A 25,611-nucleotide genomic window follows, 5' to 3' on the forward strand; every position below is an offset into this window, starting at 1 on the left:
ATGCTGTCAAAAGCTTTGGTGTAGTCTATAAAGATCACATAGAATTTCTGTTTTGGCATACAAAGAGCTTCAAGCATGTCGTCTAAGAGGTTTTGTACAGCTTTTAGGCAGGCGCGCCCTTTCCTGAAGATGTACAATATTATAGGGAAGGATCCACCTTTCAATACTCCGTAGTAAGTTGAACTAAAAAGTAGTTACAACCTGTTTATTGGGACCGGTTTCAACACATTTCAAGTATCATCATCAGCCAATTAGCGAAGATCTTAAAACAACTAGTATATTGAATACAGGCAAAAAATTAACATTGTATCATATCGTAGCAATTCAGTTAATGTTCAAAACACAATAATCACAGTCAAGAGAGTAAACAGAACATCACTATCTTGCGCCGTATTGTTGTTCGGGGATCAGAGGGTCTGTAACTTGGGTGACTTTTTTTTTTTTTTTGTTAGAATAGTTGTTAGTAGTTTGAATGAGTTGTTTTCCAAAGCTATGCCTCTGTATGAGTTTGGATCGTCCCTTGCACCTTTGCCTTTATACAGTAGTTTAATTATTGATTCTCTCCAGCTGTTCAGAGGACTTAAGATTCAGGTTTGTTTTGCCTTCTACGACCAACTTGTAGAGGGTGCTGGAAGAAAGGACATTGAAAAGAAGAAAAATTTGGATAGAGTTCTACTCGAGAGAGGCCATAATGAACAGAGCATGGATGGACGCGAATCAGGATTTACGTCACTTTGTGACCTCTTTTGCTGTGCACAGCTTCCACCATAAAATGTGCAAGAAAAAATTATACCACGACCCAAACTTGACTTGTGTCTGCGAGCTATGTGACAGAATCAATAAGTATAATTAAAGAGCCACCTAATCGATACTTTATTTTTTGCGTTGGGCAAAATTAAATGTACATTATCACTCACAGAACATGTTTCGACCACTTAGTGGTCATCATCAGCTGTATAAGGAAAACTTAGATGGAAAATATTGGACAATAAGCACAAGCGTTAATCTTTAGGTTATGGAAAAATATTTGCTTGTGCTTATTGTCCAATATTTTTCATCTAAGTTTTCCTTATACAGCTGATGATGACCACTAAGTGGTCGAAACATGTTCTGTGAGTGATAATGTATATTTAATTTTGCCCAACGCAAAAAATAAAGTATCGATTAGGTGGTTCTTTAATTATACTTGTTGATTATACTCATCGATACGGTCATGAAGTGGACAGAATGTGACAGAATTTGTGAACGTTACCACCTTCTTAAGTGTATGAATTGAGGAAAACCTATCATAGACTATTGCATGGACTGAAATGCATCTTCTATTTTGCACATTATTTATTTAATAGAGATTACTTGTAATTTTATTCTGTACAAATTGTTTGCATTAATAATAATAATAATAATAATAATAATAATAATAATAATAATAATAATAATAATAATAATAATAATAATAATAATAATAATAATAATAATAATAATAATAATAATTTTCTTGGAACTAGGGAAAAGAGGAGTGGGATAGATTTGGCGGAATTTTAAAACCTTGGATGGCTTACAAGATATATTCTGTACCAAAGTGAAAGAATAAGCCTCAGCGACAACTGTCACCTGTCACGATAATAAAAGACAAGGAATCATGTAAAAGAAAATGATAAATGATCTATAGAATCTGGTATCTCTGCTACATGTTCGTATTTCAAGCTGCCGACAGATGGCGGGTAAGTGCAATTTACAACTACTGCCTAGCGGTGTTCTTGTATACTATGAAAGTTCCATTTTTAAACGTTCGCAGCAGCACTTAAAACGAATTTAGTCTCAGAGCAGTGGTCACGTAGAGACATTAGTGATTCCATCCGGCGTATCAGTTGTGTCTTTCATTCGAAAATATCTTTGAAGTGCAGATGTATTGAAAGTGTTTATGTATGCAGCATTTCGAGTATGAAGTATGTGCCATTTGATAAATGCCTTAGTGTAAAAGAAAGTAAATTTCACGAACGATTCGTAGAAACAAGTGACGGAGATATCCCGTTAAGCCAATGAGAATAACATTGATATAGACTTTTTGATATCTTAGCAAGAAGTTGTGGTGCTTGTGTAGTTGAATGATCCATGGCTGTGAATTCCAGTGCTAAGTGTTTTCTTACTACAATATGTCTTTGTATCAGTAAACAGTGTAACGTCTGTTTTCTAGACGTAGTCATTTGTGGATATTAAGTTTTACGGAATGCCTGGAAGTCGCTCAAGTAACGACCCGGAGCATAGATCACCACGGGAAAGTGGCGAAGATTCGGAAGATGAGAGTGAAATTCTGGAAGAAAGCCCTTGTGGACGTTGGTTAAAACGGAGGGAAGAGGTTAGTAGTTCTTATTTCCATTCGCAAGTAAAATTTTAGCATCCTCGCTTGTTTACATGTTGACTGATTCATTGGGTGGTTGGTGATTGAGTGATATTGGTCTTTATGTTTAGTGGATTTTTTCTGTTGCCGTTGACAGTTGTTGTCTTTTTTGTATGTGCGTTAGCTGATAGCAGTATTTTTTTTTAAATATATTGATTTATCCAGGAGACTTCAGATAGTATAGCCTAATCAAATAACATTGGTCACCGTGCGTTTCGACCCTCTGTAGGCGCTGCTTATTTTACCAAAGTTGTGATTATGACATAAATAAGTTTCGACCCTATGTAGGCGCTGCTTATTTTACCAAAGTTGTGATTATGACATTTAAATAAGATAAAAGCAAGTTTCCTTTTCAGATTGTTCTGTATGAACGATTTGTTACTTATTTTAATCTTAATGAGGCATGGTTTTTCGATGTTTTACTGCGACTATTACAATTTTGAGAATTCTCCTCACAAATTCAAGAACATAACTTAATATTTAACATTCTGCGTCATGTTATTTTTTTATATTAATTTTGTTTCCCGCGTGAGGTAATCTGTTAGTATTTGTTGCAGGTAACTTAATACTTCTATGTTAGGTTGCTGTGGAAATGTTCCTGAGTATCTTAAAGGCTACATCTTTATTTCATCAAACTTATTTCAAGATATAATTGTTAGATACCGATATACCAGGGTAGTCAAAAGCATGCTGGTATATGCCTTCCGACGTGATTAGGCCTATTTAGTGATTGTAGCCCCCTATGCTTTATTTTGTAATAGTATAAACCTGATAAAGATGTTGATTCCCATAGGGAATCTGAAATATTTCTTCCGAATGAGTAAATTTATAATACCTATATAAATGGTCCGTTATTGGGCATTATAAATTTTCCAGCTAACTCCTTCCTGGTTGCCAGCGTTTCGCCCCCTTGTGCTAGGCTGGGCTCATCAGTTGGTACCTAGCACACCTACCAAGACGCATGGCTAGTGTATACCGTGGAGGCCACTATGTAGGCTAATTGTAGCCACCGGCAGTGACAATGCACTATGAGAGACTTTGTCTCACTACCAAAAATTGATGCCTGCTTGGCCATGAGATGATATAGATATTGATTCCCATAGGGAATCCGAGACAGTCTCTCATAGTGCATTGGCACTGCCGGTGTCTACAATTAGCCTACGCAGTGGCCTCCACCGTGTGCAATAGCCATGTGTGCTAGGTACCAACTGATGAGCCCAGTCTGGGACACAGGGGCAAAACGCTGGCAACCAAGAATGAGTTAGCTGGAAAATTTATAATGTTCAATAACGAACCATTTATATTCGTAGTATAAACCTACTGCTCATTACCAACTTCAGGTAAACTTACTTAATGTGACCTATCTTTGCTTATAATAGGTAAGTTTACTGAGAATATTATTTTACTTAGGCCTAAGACTTAAAAGGTGGTGCATTAATGCACGGTACTGTAGGCCTGCTGATGGGCCTAATAACAAGGTCAACTCTCCCGTCATCTATTAGTAGTCTGAATACGTTCTATAGCTCTGATAATTGTCATGTACTTGTAGTATTTCTCTTGATTTACAAATCACGAAGAGAAACTTATTGAAGATCAAATCAGCTTCCCCACCCCGAGGCTGCTGATTAATTTAAGTTGTAGATTTCTTGTACCTTATTTGTTGAAGGAACGTAATAATCTGTAGGAGTAATTAATAACGAGGTGAACTGGGAGCAGAAAACCTACAACCTGTTTTCTAGTCTTTGACTGGGTCAGGGATGGATTGAATTAATCATATTGTCGTTACCGGGACAAAACCTCGTATGTGATAATATTTTTGCAGATATACTGACCCGTAGCACATTTTTATGAAGAGCGAGAGTGTCTTGACCATATTCACACAATATTGCACCTTAGATGACAGAACCTTATCGGCCAAAGTTCTAAGCTAAATTTTTTCACATAGGAGGTTTTGTCCCGGCAGCGACGATATATAGGCTATTATTACAATGGGGTCACCACTCCCAAGGTGTGGGAGCAGAAGGTATGGCTGAGTATTATTTTTGGTATTATTGTGGTTGCTTTCTTTTGTGAAGGCCAGCAAGCTCGCTGTGTTAAGCTGACTTCTTGTATGCTCGTAACATCTCACAAGACATGCAGTATAAATAGATTGTGAATTTTATGTATTTCTTCTTCCTTTATTATATAACCCTACACGTTCTTGTGACTCATTGGTTATGAAGGTCACAGACTGGTGACTATATGAAATGCAATAAGAGCACTGACATTTTATCTCTTCCTTTTAACTTTAAAATGAAGAGAATTATGAGCAACATTTCACTAACAGTCTCATGTTCTACATCACATTCGTAGACCATTATTTTGTTGTTTAAGAGTAGCCAAAAGTTATTGTATAGTCCATCCAAGTGATCTTTCGTGAGCTACTTGCCTATCATGACCCCTGCCATGTGATCAGTAGATCAGTGTTATGTATAAGATGGATATTTTCTTTCCCTAACATGATCTATCTGTAAGTATATCTTATGTGTGTGCTACTTTTGTGTTCGTAGTGTATATCTTAAACAGTATCAGAATCCAGTTTGGTATGGTTTTGTTTTTGTATGGAACAAATAAATGTATAGAAATGGTGATAGGGTGCACTCACTGTTGACAGGTCTACGCATGTAGCTCATGCAGAAAAGAAAAAAAAGCTGTGTCAGGGAATACATAGGCTAAATTTGAGCCCCTAGAATAATATAAATTATTGGACAAACATGAAAATTAATAAATTGGATTAGAAACATACCGCTTGAATCTGTTGACATAAGTTCTAAGCTCATGCAGGAAAGAAGGAAAAAAGCAATGTCCATAATGCCATAAGAAGTACATAGACTACATTTAGGCCCCTAGCAACAAAACAAATTAATGAAACAAGTACAAGGTTACAGGTCTTTCCTCTTGTGATTTTTGGTATTTTTTACTGTGGAATTTTGTTTTACTTCATACAGCCTACCAAAAACTATAATACCTCTAAATAACTTCTAATCAGTCGGTTGGAATAAGCTCTTCCTTGCAACAAGATTAAGCGATGGCTTGTTCCAAATTAATCCCTGTAAGAGTTTCCCTTAAGTTTATATGCGAATGCTACTTCTGTATTTATAGCCTGTACAGTATGTTAAACGTATTACAATTAATTTCAGTATGAGATGGTAATTGGGTGCTGTGTGAAAACACAAGTGGACGTATTCAGGGTGGTTTAAGAATGAATGAGAACTGATCACAGAACGTGAGCAAGAGAAGCAGTGTACAGAGGAAGACAAATGAACGTGATCTTATTTGCTGATGATGCCTATTGTAATCTGGGGAAAAGAGGACAAAGAGGTTCAAGAACAGTTTGGTATAGAGTATGGAAAAAGCAAAGGAAAGGTCATATTAAACTTGGGGACAAAGATCTGGAATTTGTGAAGAATTTGAAGTATTTGGGAAGTGAACTAAAACAGAGTACAGGACTGGATGCTGAGGTTAGCAAATGGATACTATCGCAGTGTAGAGAACTTATGAACACAGAACAAAGAAGGTCAATAAAAGCAAAATAATGTACAGATGTTGTATGTAAGCCATCCTACTCATAACCTAATGCTTGTAAAACCCTTAAATTATTATGTTTAATATAGGCCTATTTTAATTACTATATCTTTTATTAAATCATAAGTATGACTATACCCAATAAATTTGTATTGTACATTTGTATAAACTGAAATACGTTTTGTGAATATGTCTAAACCCGAAATCTATGTAGGCCTAGTTGAAAACTGTAATATTTGTATATTGGGTATAATCCACTGTCATTCCGATACATATGAAGGTTTCTGGAAACTTACTGTAATGATTTACTATTCATATACATGTAGAAACATTAGGAATTTTTTTTTTTTTTTACATTTTGTCACTGTGGGTTGTGTATATGAAGGTAATTGGATATTAGAGTTTGATCTATTCCAATCGAGAGGCCGGTCGATCGATTGTTTTTTGTATGTTTGGATGTATTCCACTTAGAATGTTGCAAGAACATTTCCAGGAGTCTGTATTTCTGGACTGTTTGTCAAACGGTATATATATCGAGCTGACTGGCCGAGGGGCCAAACAGAGTGGAAGTTGGAGAGTGTTGTGTATTTTTTTTGCTAGTGGCTTTACATCACACCGACACAGATAGGTCTTATGGTGATGATGGTATAGGAAAGACCTAGGAGTTGGAAGGAAGTGGCCGTAGCCTTAATTAAGGTACAGCCCCAGCATTTGCCTGGTGTGAAAATGGGAAACCACGGAAAACCATCTTCAGGGCTGCCAACAGTGGGATTCAAACCCACTATCTCCCGGATGCATGCTCACAGCCACACGCCTCTAACCGCACGACCAACTCGCCCAGTATTGTAGACTGTGGGTTAGAGTGAGTGTTACAGTGAGCTGAGGAGTTGGTCGATATCTGAACTTGTTAGAATCGACTTGAACGAGAGGTGGTTTTTTTTTTTTAATAGGGGCTTTACGTCGCACCGACACAGATAGGTCTTATGGCGACGATGGAATAGGAAAGGCCTAGGAGTTGGAAGGAAGCGGCCGTGGCCTTAATTAAGGTACAGCCCCAGCATTTGCCTGGTGCGAAAATGGGAAACCACAGAAAACCATCTTCAGGGCTGCCAATAGTGGGATTCGAACCTACTATCTCCCGGATGCAAGCTCACAGCCGCGCGCTTCTACGCGCACGGCCAACTCGCCGAACGAGAGGGTAGTCCATCTTGTCTTGTGATGGTAATGTGAATAATCAGTGTGTGGACTTGTTGATATATGTACTTTCCAGAATCAACTGTGTGATGATGAAGTGAACGATCAGTGTGAGGACTTGATATCTGTACTTGACAGAATCGACAGTAAATTGCTTCAGTGTGTTTCCCTTAATAGTGTTGTGTGTAATTGTATATAACTGTGTGGTGTTAAGGAGTGGACGTAGCGGCAATAAAGTGGTTTTATGCATATCTCGTGTGATATTTATTTATAACAAAATAAAATCGCATGGAGAATGATACGGTAGTATCAGGAAGTGTAAACTCATCTCCAAACTTCTCTTTGCATTCTTGAGATTTATTCAGTTTCTGATCTGTTTCTTGCTGCAGGTATTGGTCCATTCTGATTTAGTACACACTGAAATATATTTGTCATTTAAGTAGGCCCACTACCTGGAAAATTATACTTGTAATATAATCTCCAGCCTGTGTGCATCAAATATCCGGCCTGGATTTTGTTATGGCCTATACCAAAGAATGTACAAACCTCAAAAGGCTGTTGTCTTTGTTTTTATTAACTGTAATACAAACTACTTTCCCTCCTTTTTTTGAATGTCACTGTTGATTTAGACTGTACTGCTCCAGTGTTTGCAAGATAGACTCGCTGAAGAAGAGTCAATGTGTGTGTGTTGCAGGGTGGAGGGGGAAGCTAGCATAAGTGAATAACAACATGCCATAGCATGTGCATACAAGATGGTTGGTCAGACTGGCAGATGGGTGCAAAATTAGGGGTTTCGTAATTTGGTGTTTGATCTGCTTTGAAGCGTAGGCAAGAGACAGGCACTTGCAAAGATGGAATATGTAGCAGATGTCCTAGAACATCTGCTGCTGAAGATCGCACTGTAATTTTAACCTTTTCACTACTAATGTGTTGAACGATTATCAGATCGCTCTGTGCTGAATTAAAAAATATATATATCTAGAAATATATGAAAAGTGAGAAAAAAATTCCAGAATATCTTTCAGTTTTATTATTTGTTTGCACAAAAATGAAGGACAGAGAAAATCAGGATTGTCCATTAGAGCCAAAAAGACGCTCGTATAAAAAGTTAAATATTAATTCACTGATAACTTAGTACTCTCTCTTCCGATTCAAGAGTATTCACAGCTTCTATAAGTTCAAAATCCGAAAGCATCCACTGTCTGCTACTTAAAGCCATTTTCACGGGCACAGGTACTTCGCGCGATTGCCAACCTAGGTTGTGTACTGAGCCAGGTGCATTATTTCACATATTTAACCACACATAGCATTAAAATGCAGTCTGTGTTTTGACTGATGAAATAATGCCAAGATAGACATTGGAAAGCCAAATGAAAGGAACAGGGACGTGGATAAGCATAAGCCCGGGGAACACTGTTGGATGGCGAGTGGTGGAATGATGGAAGAAAATGGAGAGGAACTATATTTGATATTTCTTCCATATAGTCTTTTGGCGTGCTGTAGGGGTCAGAGAATTGTTTGTCCTTTTAACCTTTGTAGCTTTATTATGGTCATTGGAAGTCTATTCTCTCACAAAACTTGGTTCAATCCACCAAAATATTCTGAACAATATAGGGGCTTATCTGGATTACACTAAGGTTGATTCACTGCTTTACGACCATCTTATTTAATTCCAAAGGACTTGATTGACATGTCACAGTTGTGTTTGTTTTAATTATCTTCATTGTTCTCTCGGCAGTACTCTCTGCCTTGGAGAGCTGGACGTGGAACATAAGCACGGCCTAATTGCATGTGTACAGTGATCCTGACCATTGAAAGTGTTCGCTTCTTCAGCCTGTACTGCACTGCAGAACATTAAAAACCTAAACCTAACAAAATAAAGTGCTATTTAATGCTATATTTCATTAGCTTTGCACAGATACCCACCAATAGTTCACATGCACACAAATATATCTGTCGGCCTCTGGTGAAGAAATGTAGTGTGGTTAGGACTGTATTTGTGAGGGAGGTGTTCTTGCTCTTCATTTTCAAAGTAATTGTAACAAATTTCTTCATTAGCACATATTTAAGTGGAAGAAAGGATCATGAATCCTTACTTAATTACTAGAGACAGGGAAGTCCGTTATTTAGAGATTGAGCAAGTGGCTGTGCTGTTTGGATAGCGTACCTATCAGCTTGCATTCGGGAGATAGTGAGTTCGAACTCCACTGTCGGCAGCGTTGAAGATGATTTTCTCTGCTTTCCTGTTTTCACATCAGGCTGTACCATGGCCGCTTTCTTCCCACTCCTAGCCCTTTCCTATTCCATCATAGCCATAAGATTTACGTATGTTGGTGCGATGTAAAGCAGATTGTAAAAGATAAATATTAAGAGAAAAAAATTCTTTGTGCATATTATATGGCCTCAGTACTAAATCAACTTACATTCTAATAAAACTAGGCTAATGGATACATTTTCTCATTAGAGGGGATATGTATTGCAGTGGCAGTCAACCTTCTATCCTTGTTCTGTAGTCTTGTCTCTCACTTACCCTGTCTCAAGCTCTCTGGGATAGATTTTAGATGCCTGTACTTTGGCAGCTGTGAAGGACTGTCTTAATATTGTATAGCTTAAGAATGTAGTGTGAGAGCTTTTATAATCAACTTGAGAGGATGGTGTTAACGAGGGAAATTTTCTGATCATCATGGTGAGAATTCAGATGGCTCTTTGGATTTGCTTTTATTCCAAGGAACCATCTTTATAGCCTGTAATAATTATGGTTAATATTATGTTGTTTGTCCATCCCTTGTCCCATTTCCCTACGGGGTCACAAGTTCACCATTCCTGTTCTCAAAAATGTGCCTCTTCCATTGTTGCGCCACATAACAAACAACTATTCTCTTCTTGTTTCTCTCTTTGACCCTTGTTGTTATAGATAACCGTTAAGCACCTAAGCGTTATAGGATATGTTCTCCCTTGAGGTCAAATATCTCTTTTTGAGGAGCAACAGTAATTACAAACCTCTTATCAGATTATTTATTTTGAATGAATCAATCTTGTTGATTGGAAGTCAAATGTTTCTTGACAGCTTTTTGCTTATTTCAGTACTGTTCTTTTGGCCCTACATTCTGACATGATCATCTGTCAGAATCGTTTACTTGAATAGTTTCTTCCTTACTCGGCTTCTTTTCTCTATTCTGAATCTCTCTTTGTCCCAGTAGTCTCACATTCCTATTATATCTTGCATCTGTTTCACCTTGGTTATGCAGTAATTATGATGATGTTGGTATGCTAAATTCAGTATTTCTCTCTTTACCCCCATTAATTTTAACCAGTATTTCTTAGTACGCTTTTAGCTGTACTTTCTGCTAGCCCCATTATTATTTTGCAGAACGTATCTATTACATCTAGTTCTTTACTGCCTTCCTCAATGCTCTGGATTTTACAAGTGAATTTAGATATTTTTCTGCATTTTATATTTGGTATTTGACATCTTCATCTCCAAACATCTCTTGCTAGATTTCGGGAATCAGTCTTCAACTACCGTCTTTATCTGCCTACAGGTATCTCATTAAATCATATTCCCGTCCGAGTGGGGGTTTTGCCCGTCGTTGGTTAATTGCTGTGGCTCGGGGGCTGCATCGAGAGAAATTCGTCCGGAATTGAGGAAAAATGTGTGTTGCATAAATAGGCGTCTTAAGTTTTCTCTAACTTTAGACCGTAGTAACCCCAGTTGACAGTACCACACATCGTCAATTTCACTCGCCTGGTATGCCATGTCTTCCCATTTTCTTCAACTTCTGGTCGGTCACCTCGTTCACCTTCCTCAGAGCCATGCGGCCTCGAGAACTTTTTACTGACAAGCGTTCACTACCTACACAATGTTGGTTTATTTTTAGCTTTCCCCTCCTCCCCTCTACCCAGTTTTATATAATAATATACAGCTAGTTCGCAAGTCGCTCGGAACCAGTTCCCACTGTGCCCCGTGGCGTCAAGGCTGCATTCCTCTATTGTGACGGGGCATTCGCCGCCGTTATGCACGCACGTTGCTTCTATAGTAGCTTGCCGCCGCCGCTTGTATCCTCAGATTTCAGAGATCAGCGATTTTTTTTCCGTGTGAATAAAAATGTCTGGGGATAAAGTGTGTCTGCGTCGCAGAGGCGCTCGTCTTGGAGTGACGTAGTGACCGAGGGTTGAGTCTGGCCTTTAGTTTTCATTGTGGCAGGTTCCTCATTATCTTTATGTAATCTCGCTCTTCTCTTCCTAACCTGACGGTATTATGTTTGCGAGGCCTGATGAGTTTTTCATTGGCTGACCTTTTTTATCAGTACATTCAGTCGTCTTTCCCCTATAATTAGCATTAAGAGAGAGTGGCATTCTTTGCATTAAAACAACAATCACCACTTTCCCTGGGGTTGATAATATATGTTCAGCCGGAAGGCTGGTTGGATCCTCAACCGCTTCATCATTAGCTGTCATAGATGGCCTAGGCATCACTGAAGAGGCGTTCTAGGGAAATGAGGAGTGGGGTATTTTCCCATTGCTTTCCTCACTGCTTTTACATCATTCTGCCAAGCCCACCGAAACGCAGGCAGCAACCGACCCCGTGAACAACGTCATAGCAGGGACTGGCTGCTTAAGAAATGGCATCGCTCATACCTCAGTCACTTTCATATTATCAAAACCAAGGATACGACTGAGACAGATTAGTGGACCCCCTGTGGTTGGGGGACGCAGATGAAGAATAGACGCTCGGTAGCCCCTGCCTGTCGTAAGAGGTGACTAAAAGGGGCAACCAAAGGATGATGACATTAGAACCATAAAACTACTTGTGCTTAGTACCATTACGTGAGGAACACCATGGGTCGACATTACTTGCATTTCATACCACCATGTGAGGAACCAGGGCCGGATTAAAGGGGGGGGGGGGCTAAAGGGGCTGCAGCCCCGGGCTCCGCGTGCCAAGGGGCCCCGGCCCTTGGCCGAACCTACTATTGTATAAAAAGGCCTGCTGCTCCACCTCCGTGCATGTATATGAATATTTACACTCGCAAAATATCGAACACGCACCCTTCCTTCCTTCTTTCTTATCAGCTGTCCGCGTTAGTATTTCATCACTGCAAGAATCAATCGTCCGGTGACACGAATTCTCGCTACTTACGCACTTAATTATTGTAAAGGTTATTGTTGACGAAAATTTAAATCTGGCAGCTTGCGAGTACGGGCAGAGGGGGAAGGGGGGGGGTCTAGGAAATGAGCGGGAGCAAGGTTCTTAAACACTACTAAGGGAAGCACGGTGGAATGCGCATGCTATACTATATCTTTGTATCAGGAAGAGAACTTCCAGTTCCCCTCTAATTATTGAACCATTCGTAAGTTACAACTATAATGTTCTTATAAAATGGATAGAAAATATCCTAGTGGTGCCAAAAAAGTAAATTCTGTTTTGTATGTCGATTTGATAGTGATGATGAGACAAATGTAAATTTTTTTCGCATTATGAAATATTAACGTGAAAAATTGTAGTCTATTTCAACACTTCCCTATTCATCAATTTAAGTGGAAGTAGTTCTATAACGATTTTAGTATGCTAGTTTTACGTGATGTTACGAAGAAGGGGCCCCACATTTTTAAATAGCCCAGGGCCCCCAAACACCTTAATCCGGCACTGTGAGGAACACCCCGGATCTACGTTACCAGTGAGTAGTGCCTTTATGTGAGGAACATCACGGTTGTGTGGTTAGTTGGGTTCTTCGGTCGTGTGTATTCCACGGAATAGGGGGAGCGGGTATTCGGCTGCGCGAACTAATGTCCATGTCCCGTAACGCTGTGCTGGAATGTGCCTGTTCCCCTGGGTTAAGAATAGATCTGGGCTACCTGTGAGTAGTACCACTTTACCAGAAACACCATGGATGTACGTCGCCTGTGATTACTACCACTATGCGAGAAAAACCACTGGTTTGGCTGGCGCCCGTGGTAAGTACCACTATATACGAGAACCATGGGTGTGCGTTACCTGAGAGTAGTTCCATGTGGCGAATTCCATGGGTTTGTATTACCTGTGGTTGTTCCCATAATGGCATACACCGGCTAATTGGTTATCGTGCTGCCTTTGGTCACAGGGATCCCGGGTTCGATTCTCGGCAGGGTCGGGAATTTTAACCATCATGGATTAATTTCTTTCCCACGGGGGCTGGTTTTATGTGTCGTCTTCAACATCACTTCATACTCATCACGACACGCAGGTCGCCTAAGGGTCTCAAATCAAAAGACCTGCACCTGGCGAGCCGAGCATGTCCTTGGACACTCCCGGCACTAAAAGCCATACGCCATTTCATTTCAATTTGGTACGCCGTAAAAAAATTGGCGGTAGGCTGTCACTATTGTAATGGCCGCAGGGTTTTGAGGGTTGATTTACTTATTGGAAATAAAACTCCCTTCATCATTCACTTTTCTCGTTTCAACTCCTTCTATTGCACGTTTTTTACGAATCTTAATCAAAACATTCTTTTCCATTATTAATTTTTTATTCTATGCAGCTGACCACGATATATTCACGATGGCTAACCTACAGAGCGCGCTAGTCAACACAACGCGTGTGCAAGTCACACATTTAGCGTAAAATTTGCCTTACTTTGAAGGAAACATAATCGTAAGTGAAATACTCTCGGAGATGTACGCGTTCTACCCAAACATTAAAACCGTCTTAACATTTTTTTTTCCATACGCCTGTTGTCGAGGAACGTAAATCTACGTTAAAGAGGATCGTCTGACTTTTTAGCACAGTGCAGCCCTGGTAAGTCAGACCCTCCTACGAGAGTGGGCGGCGTTTGGAATAAACTGCGTGTTAATGTGTTAGAGGAGAAGTTAGTGTGTGAGTTGTAGATATATTGGGAGACATCACAGATGCCCGCTCCCCAAACAAAAGGAATTAACTGTTTAAAGTTGAAAATCTCACGACCCGTTCAGAAATCGAACCCAGGACCCAGAGGCCTAGGCAGTAAACATTCAGCCACGGAACCGTACTCCATTTCTAAGAAAATCCCTTATGTTAAACTTAACAAAAAGCCTAGCCATCTGCGTACAGGCCTTGGAACTGTTCTCTTGTGATGTGTGGCCTTCGGAGAGGCTTGGTGCAGGTGTTTCTTGTTGACGCCCTTGGGCAACTTGTACATCTCGGTATTATATTTAATGATAATGGGGTAAGAAGAGGATGTCGGCACAGGAGGTCCTGCTCAAGGCTCAACATTCCCTTGTAAGTGGGATTCGGTGGTTACCTCCATGTCTAGCCGCCTGTGCCTCCAGGAATTAATTTTGTACTCATTTTTGTCTGTATACTGAGTTAAGTGGTGGTGGTGATTATTGTGTTAAGAGGAAGTACAACTAGCCAACCGTCCTGTTTATAACATTAATCGAAGAGAAACATGGAAGGGATCCGACACTTCGAAAAATTAAGGTATCGGCCAAAGAAGGGAGAAGGGCGTGAAAATGACAGACTCCCTAGGTCTCGAGTGCTCTCATACCGTCGGGGTCGGAAAAGAACAAGGATAGATGAAAGTGAGGAGCTTGCACAAGTAAGTGTAAGCAATTCCAGGACTCAGCTAAGTGCCCTGTGGTCGCCAACCCACGCTCCATAGTTCAGAGCCCGTGGAGCCCCTTTTAGTCGCCTCTTACGACGGGAGGGGATACCGTGGGTGTTATTCTGCCGCCCCCACCCACAGAGGGAACACTGAGTTAACCTAAGGTCTCTGTGCCTCTCTAGTTTCTAAATTTCGCGACTTGCTGTTGAGAATCGAACGGACGTTCTTTCGAGTGAACCAAACACGCTTTTCCCGCATTGGCTAGGCAGCTTCGCCTGTTAATGAGCTCAGGCAAACTTTAATTACCGTACGATAAATTGAGTAATAGGTGGTGATTATTGTTTTAAGCGCTGAGGACAAGAATATAGTAGTCTCCAACGGTTGTGCAATATGAGTGGTTTCATAAACCCTAAGAAAATTGGCATTATCTTATGGCGAAATATTTTTAACACTGTACAACCTGCATTTGGGAGATGAAGCCTCCGTGACTCAGGCGGCAGCGCGTCGGCCTCTCACCGGTGGGTTCCGTGGTTGAAATCCCGGTCACTCCATATGAGATTTGTGCTGGACAGGTTTTTCTCCGGGTACTCCGGTTTTCCCTGTCATCTTTCATTCCAGCAACACTCTCCAGTATTATTTCATTTCCTTACTCATTGCCCCAGAGGAGTGCGGCAGTCGGCACAATTCCTATCCTCGCCGCTAGATGGGGGCTTCATTCCATTCCTGACCCGGTCAAATGACTGGAAACAGGCTGTGGATTTTCATTTTCACAACCTGCATTTGGGAGATAATGGGTTTGAACTCCACTGTCGACAGCCCTGAAGATGGTTTCCCGTGGTTTCCCATTTTCACACCAGGCAAATGTTGGCCACGTCCGCTTTCTCCCCATTCCTAGGCCTTTCCTATCCCATCGTCGCCATCTGACCTAACTGTGTCGGTGCGACGTGAAGCAACAAGTAGAAAAAACACTACACTATATACCTGTCATTCCATTTCAGAGTAGATGTACGGTAGCTTTAGGTGCAGTACTGCTGACATGCTTTTAGTACAGTACACATATATTGGCCTGAACATCCCTGTGGCCTCATTGTATATTTCCATTCTAATTGGTTATCTGTGTAGTTCATTGATTGCTTAATACACCCACGAGTAAATAAAGCCGTAACACTGTTGGCAGCCCTGAAAATGGTTTTCCGTGCTTTACCATTTTCACACCAGGCAGATGCTGGGGCTGTGCCTTAATTAAGGCCACGGCCGCTTCCTTCCCACTCCTAGCCCTTTCCTGTCCCATCGTCGCCATAAGACGTATCTGTGTCGGTGCGACGTAAAGCAACTAGCAAAATAAAAATAGTACTCGGAATTGAAACAGCATTCCTGAATTTTTGAGGCGTCCCTTTTAACGTCTTATTTTACTTTAAACCGAAACCACAATTTTAAAGAAGAAAATTACATTTTAGAATCGGGAGTGAATAAAAGTCTCTCGAACTGTTCCTTCGGCGGCATTCAAATTACACTCGCACATTGCCACTTTAACACACCGCTGGCCACTAATAGAGTGGACAACCATGTGAACACCTCTCTGGCTACTCAATAACAGGTACTGCTATAATTTGAAACAACAACTCGCATCGTATTCAGCATGCTGGCAATTAGACGAGATTATTTTGTGGTATAGTGTCCCATTCTTGAAGAGCTACCCGGAGCTCGGCCAGGGTGTAGAAGTCCTGTCGACGGACTGGACACCCGAGCTGGTTGGAATTTAGGTCTTGGGGTCAGTCCAAAGTGACCCTTTGTTTCCTGAGGAATGTTGAGCAGCGTGAGGACGGGTGTTGTGCACTAAAAAAAAAAGTTTTCTCCGGTGTAGGGAGCAAAAGGGGCGGTGTGTTCAAGTGGAGTCTATTTGCCGGTGTGCACTTAATGCCCCGTTTTTTTAATGAACACCAGCGCAGTCTGGGCATTGGAAGTGATTGGAAGTGACCCCTTGCCCGATATCATGACGGAACTTCATCTGTGGGGTGTTCCTACTGAGAAGGTGGCATAACGCTCCTGAGGTCTCCTCCACACGCATTTCCTTCCATCTGCAGCGCTGACGAGGGCATTGCTCCTGTGTCCATTTATGATGTTCTCTAGCAAACTGAAGCTGGACTTATTTTAGTCTCTCACTGTCCATTCACTAATATTCATGTTGCCCACCTTTAGACTCCTTCTAGCCTGTGCAACTATGTCTTGACGATCTCTTTAACACGTCTAGAGTTAAATATCGGCCATCTCTAGTTTATGTAGACCTCTAACCTGATCCAGGTCGTCTACGGAAGGTGTTTTGTTCTCGAATACACCTCGTAGCTCAGTGCACACTTTCGGGTGATGTTCCCTCCAACATAACGGGAACTACGTCCATCATCAGTTAGTGCTACAGCTCTTGCAACATCTTCTGGGCTCAGAGCCCAATTCATGGACAGCACGTATGCGTAAGTGCCCCTTACAAGCTACGTTTCATTTCATATTACCTACTTAAGAATCCCACTTATTACTTTAAGTGGACCTCCTTCATACACTTACGTGACTCACTTACGTTGTTTGGTAGCAAGATGGAGGATAATGATTTTGCTGAATATGTTGCATTTCATAAACAGAATGCTTTTCGTGCGTCCACAAGATACCTGAGAGACATGGAAATTTCTGTAGAAGTGTATTGTAACTAACAATTTAAAAGATGGTTTCGTTTTAGTAAAGTGACGCTTGTGAATATTCTTCTTCCGGCGGTTAAGAGAGTGCACATAACCTTTAGATGACTCCCTATCTCGCCATCAATAAAGATATTAATTATTGCTTTGAGATTTTATACAATCTCCTCATTTCAGGCAAGTAGTAGTACAGAGTTAGGGTTCATAAATTACCAAGACTGTAGGCCTATAGAATAGGATATAATTGACTTACCTGAAGAATTAACTTAAAACTAACGTGCTAAAGTATTGCCAATTTTGTTTTCGGTTGGTTTGTATTGATTTGTATCAGGTTAGTCAACCAAGGAGTGAGGCAAGGTTGCAGTTATCCCCCCCTCCCTACTTTTTAGTGTTTATATAGAACAGGCAGGAAAGGACATCAAAGAGGAATTTGGGAAGGGAATCACAATCCAAGGAGAGGAAATCAAAACCCTCAGATTTGCTGATGATATTGTTATTTTATCTGAGACTGAAGAAGATCTGGAGAAATTATTGAATGGTATAAACAGTCTTGGGTACGGAGTACAAGATGAAAATAAATTAAAAAACTCCAAAACAGAAGTAACGAAGTCAGGTGATGCAGGTAATATTGGATTAGGAAATGAAGTCTTAAAGGAAGTAGACGAATATTGTTACTTATGTAGTAAAATCACTAACGTAAGGAGGACATAAAGTGCAGACTAGCACAAGTATGGAAGGCCGTTCTTAAGAAAAGAAATTTGCTCACTTCGAACATTGATATAGGAATTAGAAAGACGTTTTTGAATACTTTCGTCTGGAGCGTAGCATTGTATAGAAGTGAAACATGGACGATAACTAGCTCAGAAAGAAAGACAGTAGAAGCTTTCGAAATGCGGTGTTCCAGAAAACTGTTGAAGGTGAGATGGATAGATCGAATCACGAATGAAGAGATACTGAATCGAATTGGTGAGAGGAGATCGATTTGCCTAAATTTGACCAGAGGGGATAGAATGATAGGACAAATCTTAAGACACCCTGGACTTGTTCAGTTGGTTTTTAAAGGAAGTGTAGGCGGTGAGAACGGTAGGGTTAGACCAAGGTATGAACATGACAAGCAGATGTAGGATGCAGCAGTTACGTAGAAATACGTGTGTGCTCTTTAAGTGCTGTCTATGGAATGGTAAACTCTTAAGAGATATCTTGCCCTGCTGAGTGGCTCAGACGGTTAAGGCGCAGGCCTTCTAACCCCAACTTAGCAGGTTCGATCCTGGCTCAGTCCGGTGTTATTTGAAGGTGCTCAAATACGACAGCCCCGTGTCGGTAGATTTACTGGCACGTAAAAGAACTCCTGCGGGACTAAATTCCGGCGTCTCCGAAGACCTTAAAAAGTAGTTAGTGGGACGTAAAGCAAATAACATTATTATTATTATTATTATTATTAAGAGATATCTTATTACTTAACGGTTGTCCGGCTCCGTGGCTAAATTGTTAGCGTGCTGGGCTTTGTTCACAGGGGTCCCGGGTTCGATTCCCGGCAGGGTCGGGAATTTTAACCTTAATTGGTTAATTTTGCTTGCACAGGGGCTGGATGTATGTGTCGTCTTCATCATTTCATCGTCATCACGACGCGCAGGTCGCCTACGGGAGTCAAATCAAAAGACCTGCATTTGGCGAGCCGAACTTGTCGTCAGGCACTCCTGCCACTAAAAGCCATACGCCATTTCCATTTTTTATTTAAGGGTTCCACTTATAAATGTTGTCTATGATTTCGGCCCTCAGTCATATCTAAAGCAACTTTCATTGACAGGACCTGGTGAAACGCTAAATGAAAAGTTCGCGGAGTGTGTACGAAGACTGCCAGACACGAGATCAACAATAGGAAACAATAGGGGCGTCGAAATGATTTTAATAATTCCGTGGTAGGCGTTGGCGCCAAAAGGAAACAATGTAAGACTTCCGTTCTTGCAAGGGTCTTACTTGTCTTTTTGTAAACATTAAGCTTCTTGCCTCAACAAAGATATAATGAATGGTACCTTCAAAAATGATCAGGATATATATTTTATTCAGATTACCATTTTACTACATTAGATTTGTATTTCTGCAGGAAGTCCAATTTTTTTGAACGTCAGTGTGGTTCAGTTTTTTCCTGTCATATACAGTCAATTCATTGTTGGCTCGATTTTCACATGCTACTTGGACTGATGTCCCTCATTTGTTGAAAATGGTGTTATGAATGTCGGGCCAAGGTATAGCACTTTTATAAGGTGGTATATTGAATAGGTATTTGTAGAATAAACATGCGGTGAAAAATAATAATTTCTTTAAAAATATTTGCCATAGAACTTGTCAGCGGTTATGTAACTTTGCGAACTTTGTCTAGGGAAGTAGAGCGGGCTTGAGTCATACATGATGAAAGTTCCTTCTTCAATGTAGGAGCAGAACAAAGCCGAACTATCGACAACGAAAATTTTGGCGTTCTTCCCCTATTGTACCATTATTTTCCATTGCGTACACTAAAAGGCATTTCGATATGCGTCAGCTTTTGCATTCTGTTGTATGTTAGTAATCAGCCATCGCTGTCTCAGCTTCTCCATTGTCTAATGCTCTGACCTCGGTGAATAAACTGATGTCACATTAGCAAAAATGAGATATCTACACCAATTTATTCTCCTATACATCCTCCACCTTCATGTATAAGCAGGTAAACACTGACCCTTCTTGTCGCATACAAAGGACACTCCAACCTTTGGGCACATAAGTTAGTGGCGCTTTTGTTATTTTTGTGTGTGCGACGATGTTTAAAGGTCCTACGGAGGCCTGTATGTTCCTTTAACTGGGCATGTCCACTCCAGCATATATGTATTTTTTTAGAATTAAAAATACTCTGGACAAACCAGTTTTAATCTTATTAGTTTCAAATTTTGCACAAACGTGCACGTAGAAGTCCTTTATACTTTCCAATATCCATTTTCTAAATGGTTGAAAAACTTTCAGAATAACTCGAATCAAGTTGTGGAAAGATCAGCTGTTTAAGATGCAACAAGATATTCTTTTGAAATAGTCTTTAATTAACATAATGGTACAAATTATTCCTTTGAGTTTGCCAAGCTTAACAACCAAGTTTCAATCCGGAACCTCCACCCATCGGCTGAATACATCCACGGCATTGCTTGCTTCTCGTGTAAGAGATGACTATAAGGGGGACCTTGGGATCGTGGGGTGGCTGCCGCGGTCCCCATATCTGAATTTGACATTGCTTCCACGTGTCAGGCTCCTCACTTTCATGCTTCCTATCTAACCTCCCTTAGTGAACTCGTGTTTTCTTCTGACCTCGACAGTATTAGGTTTGCAAAGCATAGGGAGCTTATTTTCACGCCCTTCGGAGCCCTCCCCCTTCTTGTGCCGATACTTTCATTCGTAACATTGCCTGACCTCTTCCATTTTCCTTTTGATTAGTATTGTTACGTGCCAGTCCCGTGGTAACCCCTTTCGGTACTTCCAGAAAGGGGCTAGTGAGGGAATATTCTGCCTCTAGTGACCTAGCGAACATTCTGGATGAAATCATCCGAGCTATAAAAAAGGGAGGCTAGCCGCGGACAGTCAGTCGAACTGGAGTCGGTGTGTTGGGGTTCGGTGGCTGGGCTGAGGGCGACAGAGGTGTTGGCTGTCGCCAGTGTCCCACCGAGGTCTGAACCAGGAGCTGTTGTTGTGGTGTCGAGAGACCAGTGAGTAGGTGGAGACGAAAGAATGGAAGACTGTCCTGTGTGTTCGTGTATTTCTGTGAGGCTCAGCTAGGGAAGCCTGTGTTGATGTTGTGTAGCCAGTGGCACTTTGAAACCAGCGGTATGAGTTGACTGGACTTGGAACAATGACAGTAAGGATAAGTCTCCCCAGGTAGAGTAGCGGGCTGGATCTCATGCTGCGCCATAAGGAAGAGCAGTTTGTAAATAGATAGTAGTTAGTGTGGCCATTCACAGCTGGTTAGAACTCTGTGTGTATGCATTTATCAGGTCATAGAAATAAATATATTCGAGTAATGAAACAGATGGAGTTTTATTCCTAACAGTATTCAGAGAGGATGGTTGCCCAATTGTACTTCCTCTTAAAACAAAAACTACCACAACCAATAATCAGTCACCCCTGATCTGCATTTAGAACAGTCGCCCAGGTAGCAGATTCCCTATCTGTTGCCTACATGGTCTTTTCTTTAATAGCAAATAATTTGGCAATGTATTGAACATCTCCCTTGATAAGTTATTCCAATCTCTACCTCCCCTTATAAACGAATATTTGCTCTCCTAATTTGTCCTCTTGAATTCCAACTTTATCTTCATATTGTGATCTTTTCTACTAAAGACCCCTCACAAACTTATTCGTCTACTAATGTCATTCCACGCCATCTCTCCACAGACAGGTCTGAACATACCGCTTAGTCGAGCAGCTCATCTTCTTTCTCCCAAATCTTCCCAGTTCAACCTTTGCAACATTTTCGTAACGCTACTATTTTGCCGCAAAGCATCTAGAACAAATAGAGCTGTTTTTCTTTCGTTTTTTTTTTTTTTTCAGTTCTCGAATCCGGTGATCCTGGTGAGGGATCCATAACTGGAACCATACTCTAGTGAGGGTCTTAAGAGACTTAAATGCCCTCACATTTAAATGCTTACAACTACGCCTAAATACCATCATACCTGACGAGTTGGCAGTGCGGTTAGGGGCGCGCAGCTGTGAGCTTGCATCCGGGAAACAGTGGGTTCGCACACCACTGAAGATGGCTTTCCGTGGTTTCACATTTTCACACCAGGCAAATGCTGGGGCTGCCCCTTAATCAAGGCCACGGCCGCTTCCTTCCCACTCCTAGGTCTTTCCTATCCCATCGTCGCCATAAGACCTATCTGTGTCGGCGCGACATAAAGAAAGTTTTTAAAAAAATACCCTCGTAACCATATGAAGGGATCTGTACCTACCCTTTATTTACTATCCCATTTATGTGTTTACCCCAGTGAAGATTTTTTTCTTATATTAACACGTAGATATTTAGATCAACGCTGTAATTAAAACTGAGATGATTTTTTTCCTATTAGTGAAACTCGCATAAGACAAAAATGGCGGGTGCTCTTGGAGGATTTTGATTTAAAAAATCGAAAAAGCAAATAGCTGTAGTCCTTCTTCCGAAGGTAATTGCTAGACTTGAACAAAGTTTTGAGTTGATCTTAATTTAGATTACTTTTGCTGTCTCGTCCGAGATTCTATGGAAATCAGGTTGAAATTAACATTAAGAAGTTCAGTAGGGTCCATCTTTAAGAGTCGCAACGGCGAGAATAGAAACTCTTCGCAGAAATGATGATTGTTCCGAATTCATCCTAGACTTAAGACTATGGAGTGTAGGTAGGGGAGGTCTGTGGAGGAGACTTCTTTGTCCTCTCACAAACCTAATAAATCGCACGAAAACTGTGATAATATAGTTGATTTTACGTCCCACTGACTACTTGTGCAGTTTTCGGAGTCAGAGGTGCCGAAATATTTCCCACAGGAGTGCTTTTGCTTGCCAGCAAATCTACGTATTCGAGGCTGGTGTATTTGAGCTGCAGGACGGAACTAAGATCGAACCCGCCTGGTTGGTCCGAGAAGACCAGCGCCGCGAGTCACTCGGCCTGGTTGATATACTGTAGGGTTTAGGCTGGAAAGGAATAGAGAGATGTCGGACCTAGCTAGGACGCTAAGGTTTTCACGCGCGTCTTATCCCTGGAAGGAGAGAAGAATGTTACGCCTGGTTCACTTTACACTGTATTCCCATAATTTTGATGCTAAGACGCCGAACTTGGAGCGACCTGGGGCCTATTCTACGAACGAACTTTGCAACTTTTCACTTTTCAGTTCTTGCTAAGTCTTTCTGTTCCACCGTGATCTAGGTTTTACTTTTCAGTTTCTTTGCAAAGTGAAAAGTATTTACGAATGAGTGATCCGATCAAGTTTATTCCGTAGGCAAACTGTATAATACTCCATGATATGAATGTTTTATTTTTCGCGGTGAACTTGGCAGTATAATTGTGGTACCGGTAATTTTAATGTTTTTATCATGGGAAAGAAAGATGATTACAAGAAGTTGGCTGTGCTAGAAATTGTCAAGCAGAAACGGGACATCCTTTTCGGCAACTTTTAGAATAACCTCTCAAATGATAAGCATCAATATTAACGAGAGTACCTTCAACACATCCACACACAGAAGGAAATTCACCCTTCATTAGAAATTCTCTCGCTATATTACGTGGATTATGAGGCCAATGTACTATGTTGGGAAATATTACATATACTACAATATCTACAAGTTTGGGAACAGTTCTGCTAATAATTAATTGTGATGCCCCATAGATTGCTGCTACACTGTGCAGCTGGGCACCATTTCCTAACCAATGTAAGCATATAAGAATTTGTTCTTTTTCGGAAAGGGATTAACCTTTTTTTGTTGCATGTTTCAATATATAACCGATCATTTCATGAATGTAGTCAGTCTGTGTAGGGGTAATACGAAAACACTCGCGTAATTCCGTCGAAGTAAGGTTATGAAAACTAATCCTCTCGCACGTTCTCGTCGCAACATGTTCTTATCACTAAACGATATTCTACGCCGAGAAACTAGAGTACATACTTGTTAATTAAACAGATGAAAAGTGAATCATCTCTGCAAAATTTATGAAAACTTTTCACTTCATTTCTTTGCACTTTGCATTTCTGTACCAATGGAGGAATATAACAGGCTTTAAAAGTAGATGTTATAGTAAATGTAATATTTCCGAACATAGTACATATTCCTAACTTTCACTTTGCAAGCTAAATCTGAAAAGTGATGGTGGAACAAAATCTGAACTGAAAAGTGCAAAGTTCGTTCGTGGAACAGGCCCCTGGCTGTGTAAATCAAAGGATTGTGTTGTAACACACGTTCTGTTGGTTGTGGTCGTTTGTCACTTGGACGTTATCCGGGTCATGCGTGGGATGAGAGAAGATGCGGAAGTAGCTCGGCAGTCTCCAATTAAGTGTGTTTGTAAACATTGTCTGTCCCCTGGTGAGCAGTGCCAGTTCATTGCTCGCTCGTACTAAAAATTTTTTTGGCCTATCGGTTTAAAAATGCCCAGAAGTTACGGACTCTTGGAAATATGCTTACCGAGCTCGATAGCTGCAGTCGCTTAAGTGCGGCCAGTATCCAGTAATCGGGAGATAGTGGGTTCGAGCCCCACTGTCGGCAGCCCTGAAGATGGTTTTCCGTGGTTTCCCATTTTCACACCAGGCAAATGCCGGGGCTGTACCTTAATTAAGGCCACGGCCGCTTCCTTCCAAGTCCTAGGCCTTCCCTACCCCATCGTCGCCATAAGACATATCTGTGTCGGTGCGACGTGAAGCAAAAAAAAAAAAAAGAAGAAAGAAATACGCTTGTCGGTGGTCGTACAGTACATTCAGTTTTCCCGATCTGGGTCGTAGTAGTCTAAAACTTCCGAGTACCATCTCTCTCATGCTACGAGATGACAAGCAGTCAGTTGACCTTATTATCCGTTTTATGAGGGACAGTGGCCTGTTTTATCGTGTTAAAGTAAATTTTCTATTTTTAAAAACACGTAGGTCTGTTTTAGTCTGTGTTTTTAAACTGTTAATTTGGTTAAAATATATTATTTCATTTCAAAGGAAATGTCTTATTAAATTTTAATACGTTTCAGTCTATTTTAAATTAGTTTGTACGAAAATTAGGCATTATGAATTGGATCCACTGATTATTTTAAATTATTTTCTTCATCGTTTAAATTGTAATTATTTCATTCCATCTCTTATCATTGATGGCCGATGACCTAGATGCCAAGCCCCTTTAAACAGCAAATATTTTCAAAGTGACGTCCATGAAAATAACAGTGCTCGTCGTACTAATGTAATGTCGCTCACCCCATTCAGATCTACTTACAGGAAGCAAGCACTTTCTTGTCGGAATCAACTCTGTATAGTGGGGTGTACAAACGAATAATAAACATCAACTGTACTTTTTTTTTTTTTGCTAGGGGTTTTACGTCGCACCGACACAGATAGTTCTTATGGCGACGATGGGATAGGAAAGGCCTAGGAGTTGGAAGGAAGCGGCCGTGACCTTAATTAAGGTACAACCCTTGCATTTGCCTGGTGTGAAAATGGGAAACCACGGAAAACCATCTTCAGGGCTGCCGATAGTGGGATT

The 25,611-nt window shown here is 40.8% G+C and overlaps 1 protein-coding gene across 2 annotated transcripts in view; it reads left to right on the top strand.

Annotated features, from left to right (window-relative positions):
* The first annotated feature begins 1,837 nt into the window (after nucleotides 1-1,837).
* The window catches only part of Madm (MLF1-adaptor molecule), a 367,777-nt gene continuing 344,003 nt past the window's right edge, over nucleotides 1,838-25,611 (top strand). For both annotated transcript variants that reach the window (XM_067156994.2, XM_067156995.2), the window contains exon 1: nucleotides 1,838-2,356. In XM_067156994.2, the coding sequence (XP_067013095.1) occupies nucleotides 2,228-2,356 (129 nt within the window). In that variant the 5' untranslated portion in view covers nucleotides 1,838-2,227. The remainder of the gene's footprint in view (nucleotides 2,357-25,611) is intronic.

The sequence above is a fragment of the Anabrus simplex genome, chromosome 13 (genome assembly GCF_040414725.1).
Source record: "Anabrus simplex isolate iqAnaSimp1 chromosome 13, ASM4041472v1, whole genome shotgun sequence".
Taxonomy (NCBI): domain Eukaryota; kingdom Metazoa; phylum Arthropoda; class Insecta; order Orthoptera; family Tettigoniidae; genus Anabrus; species Anabrus simplex.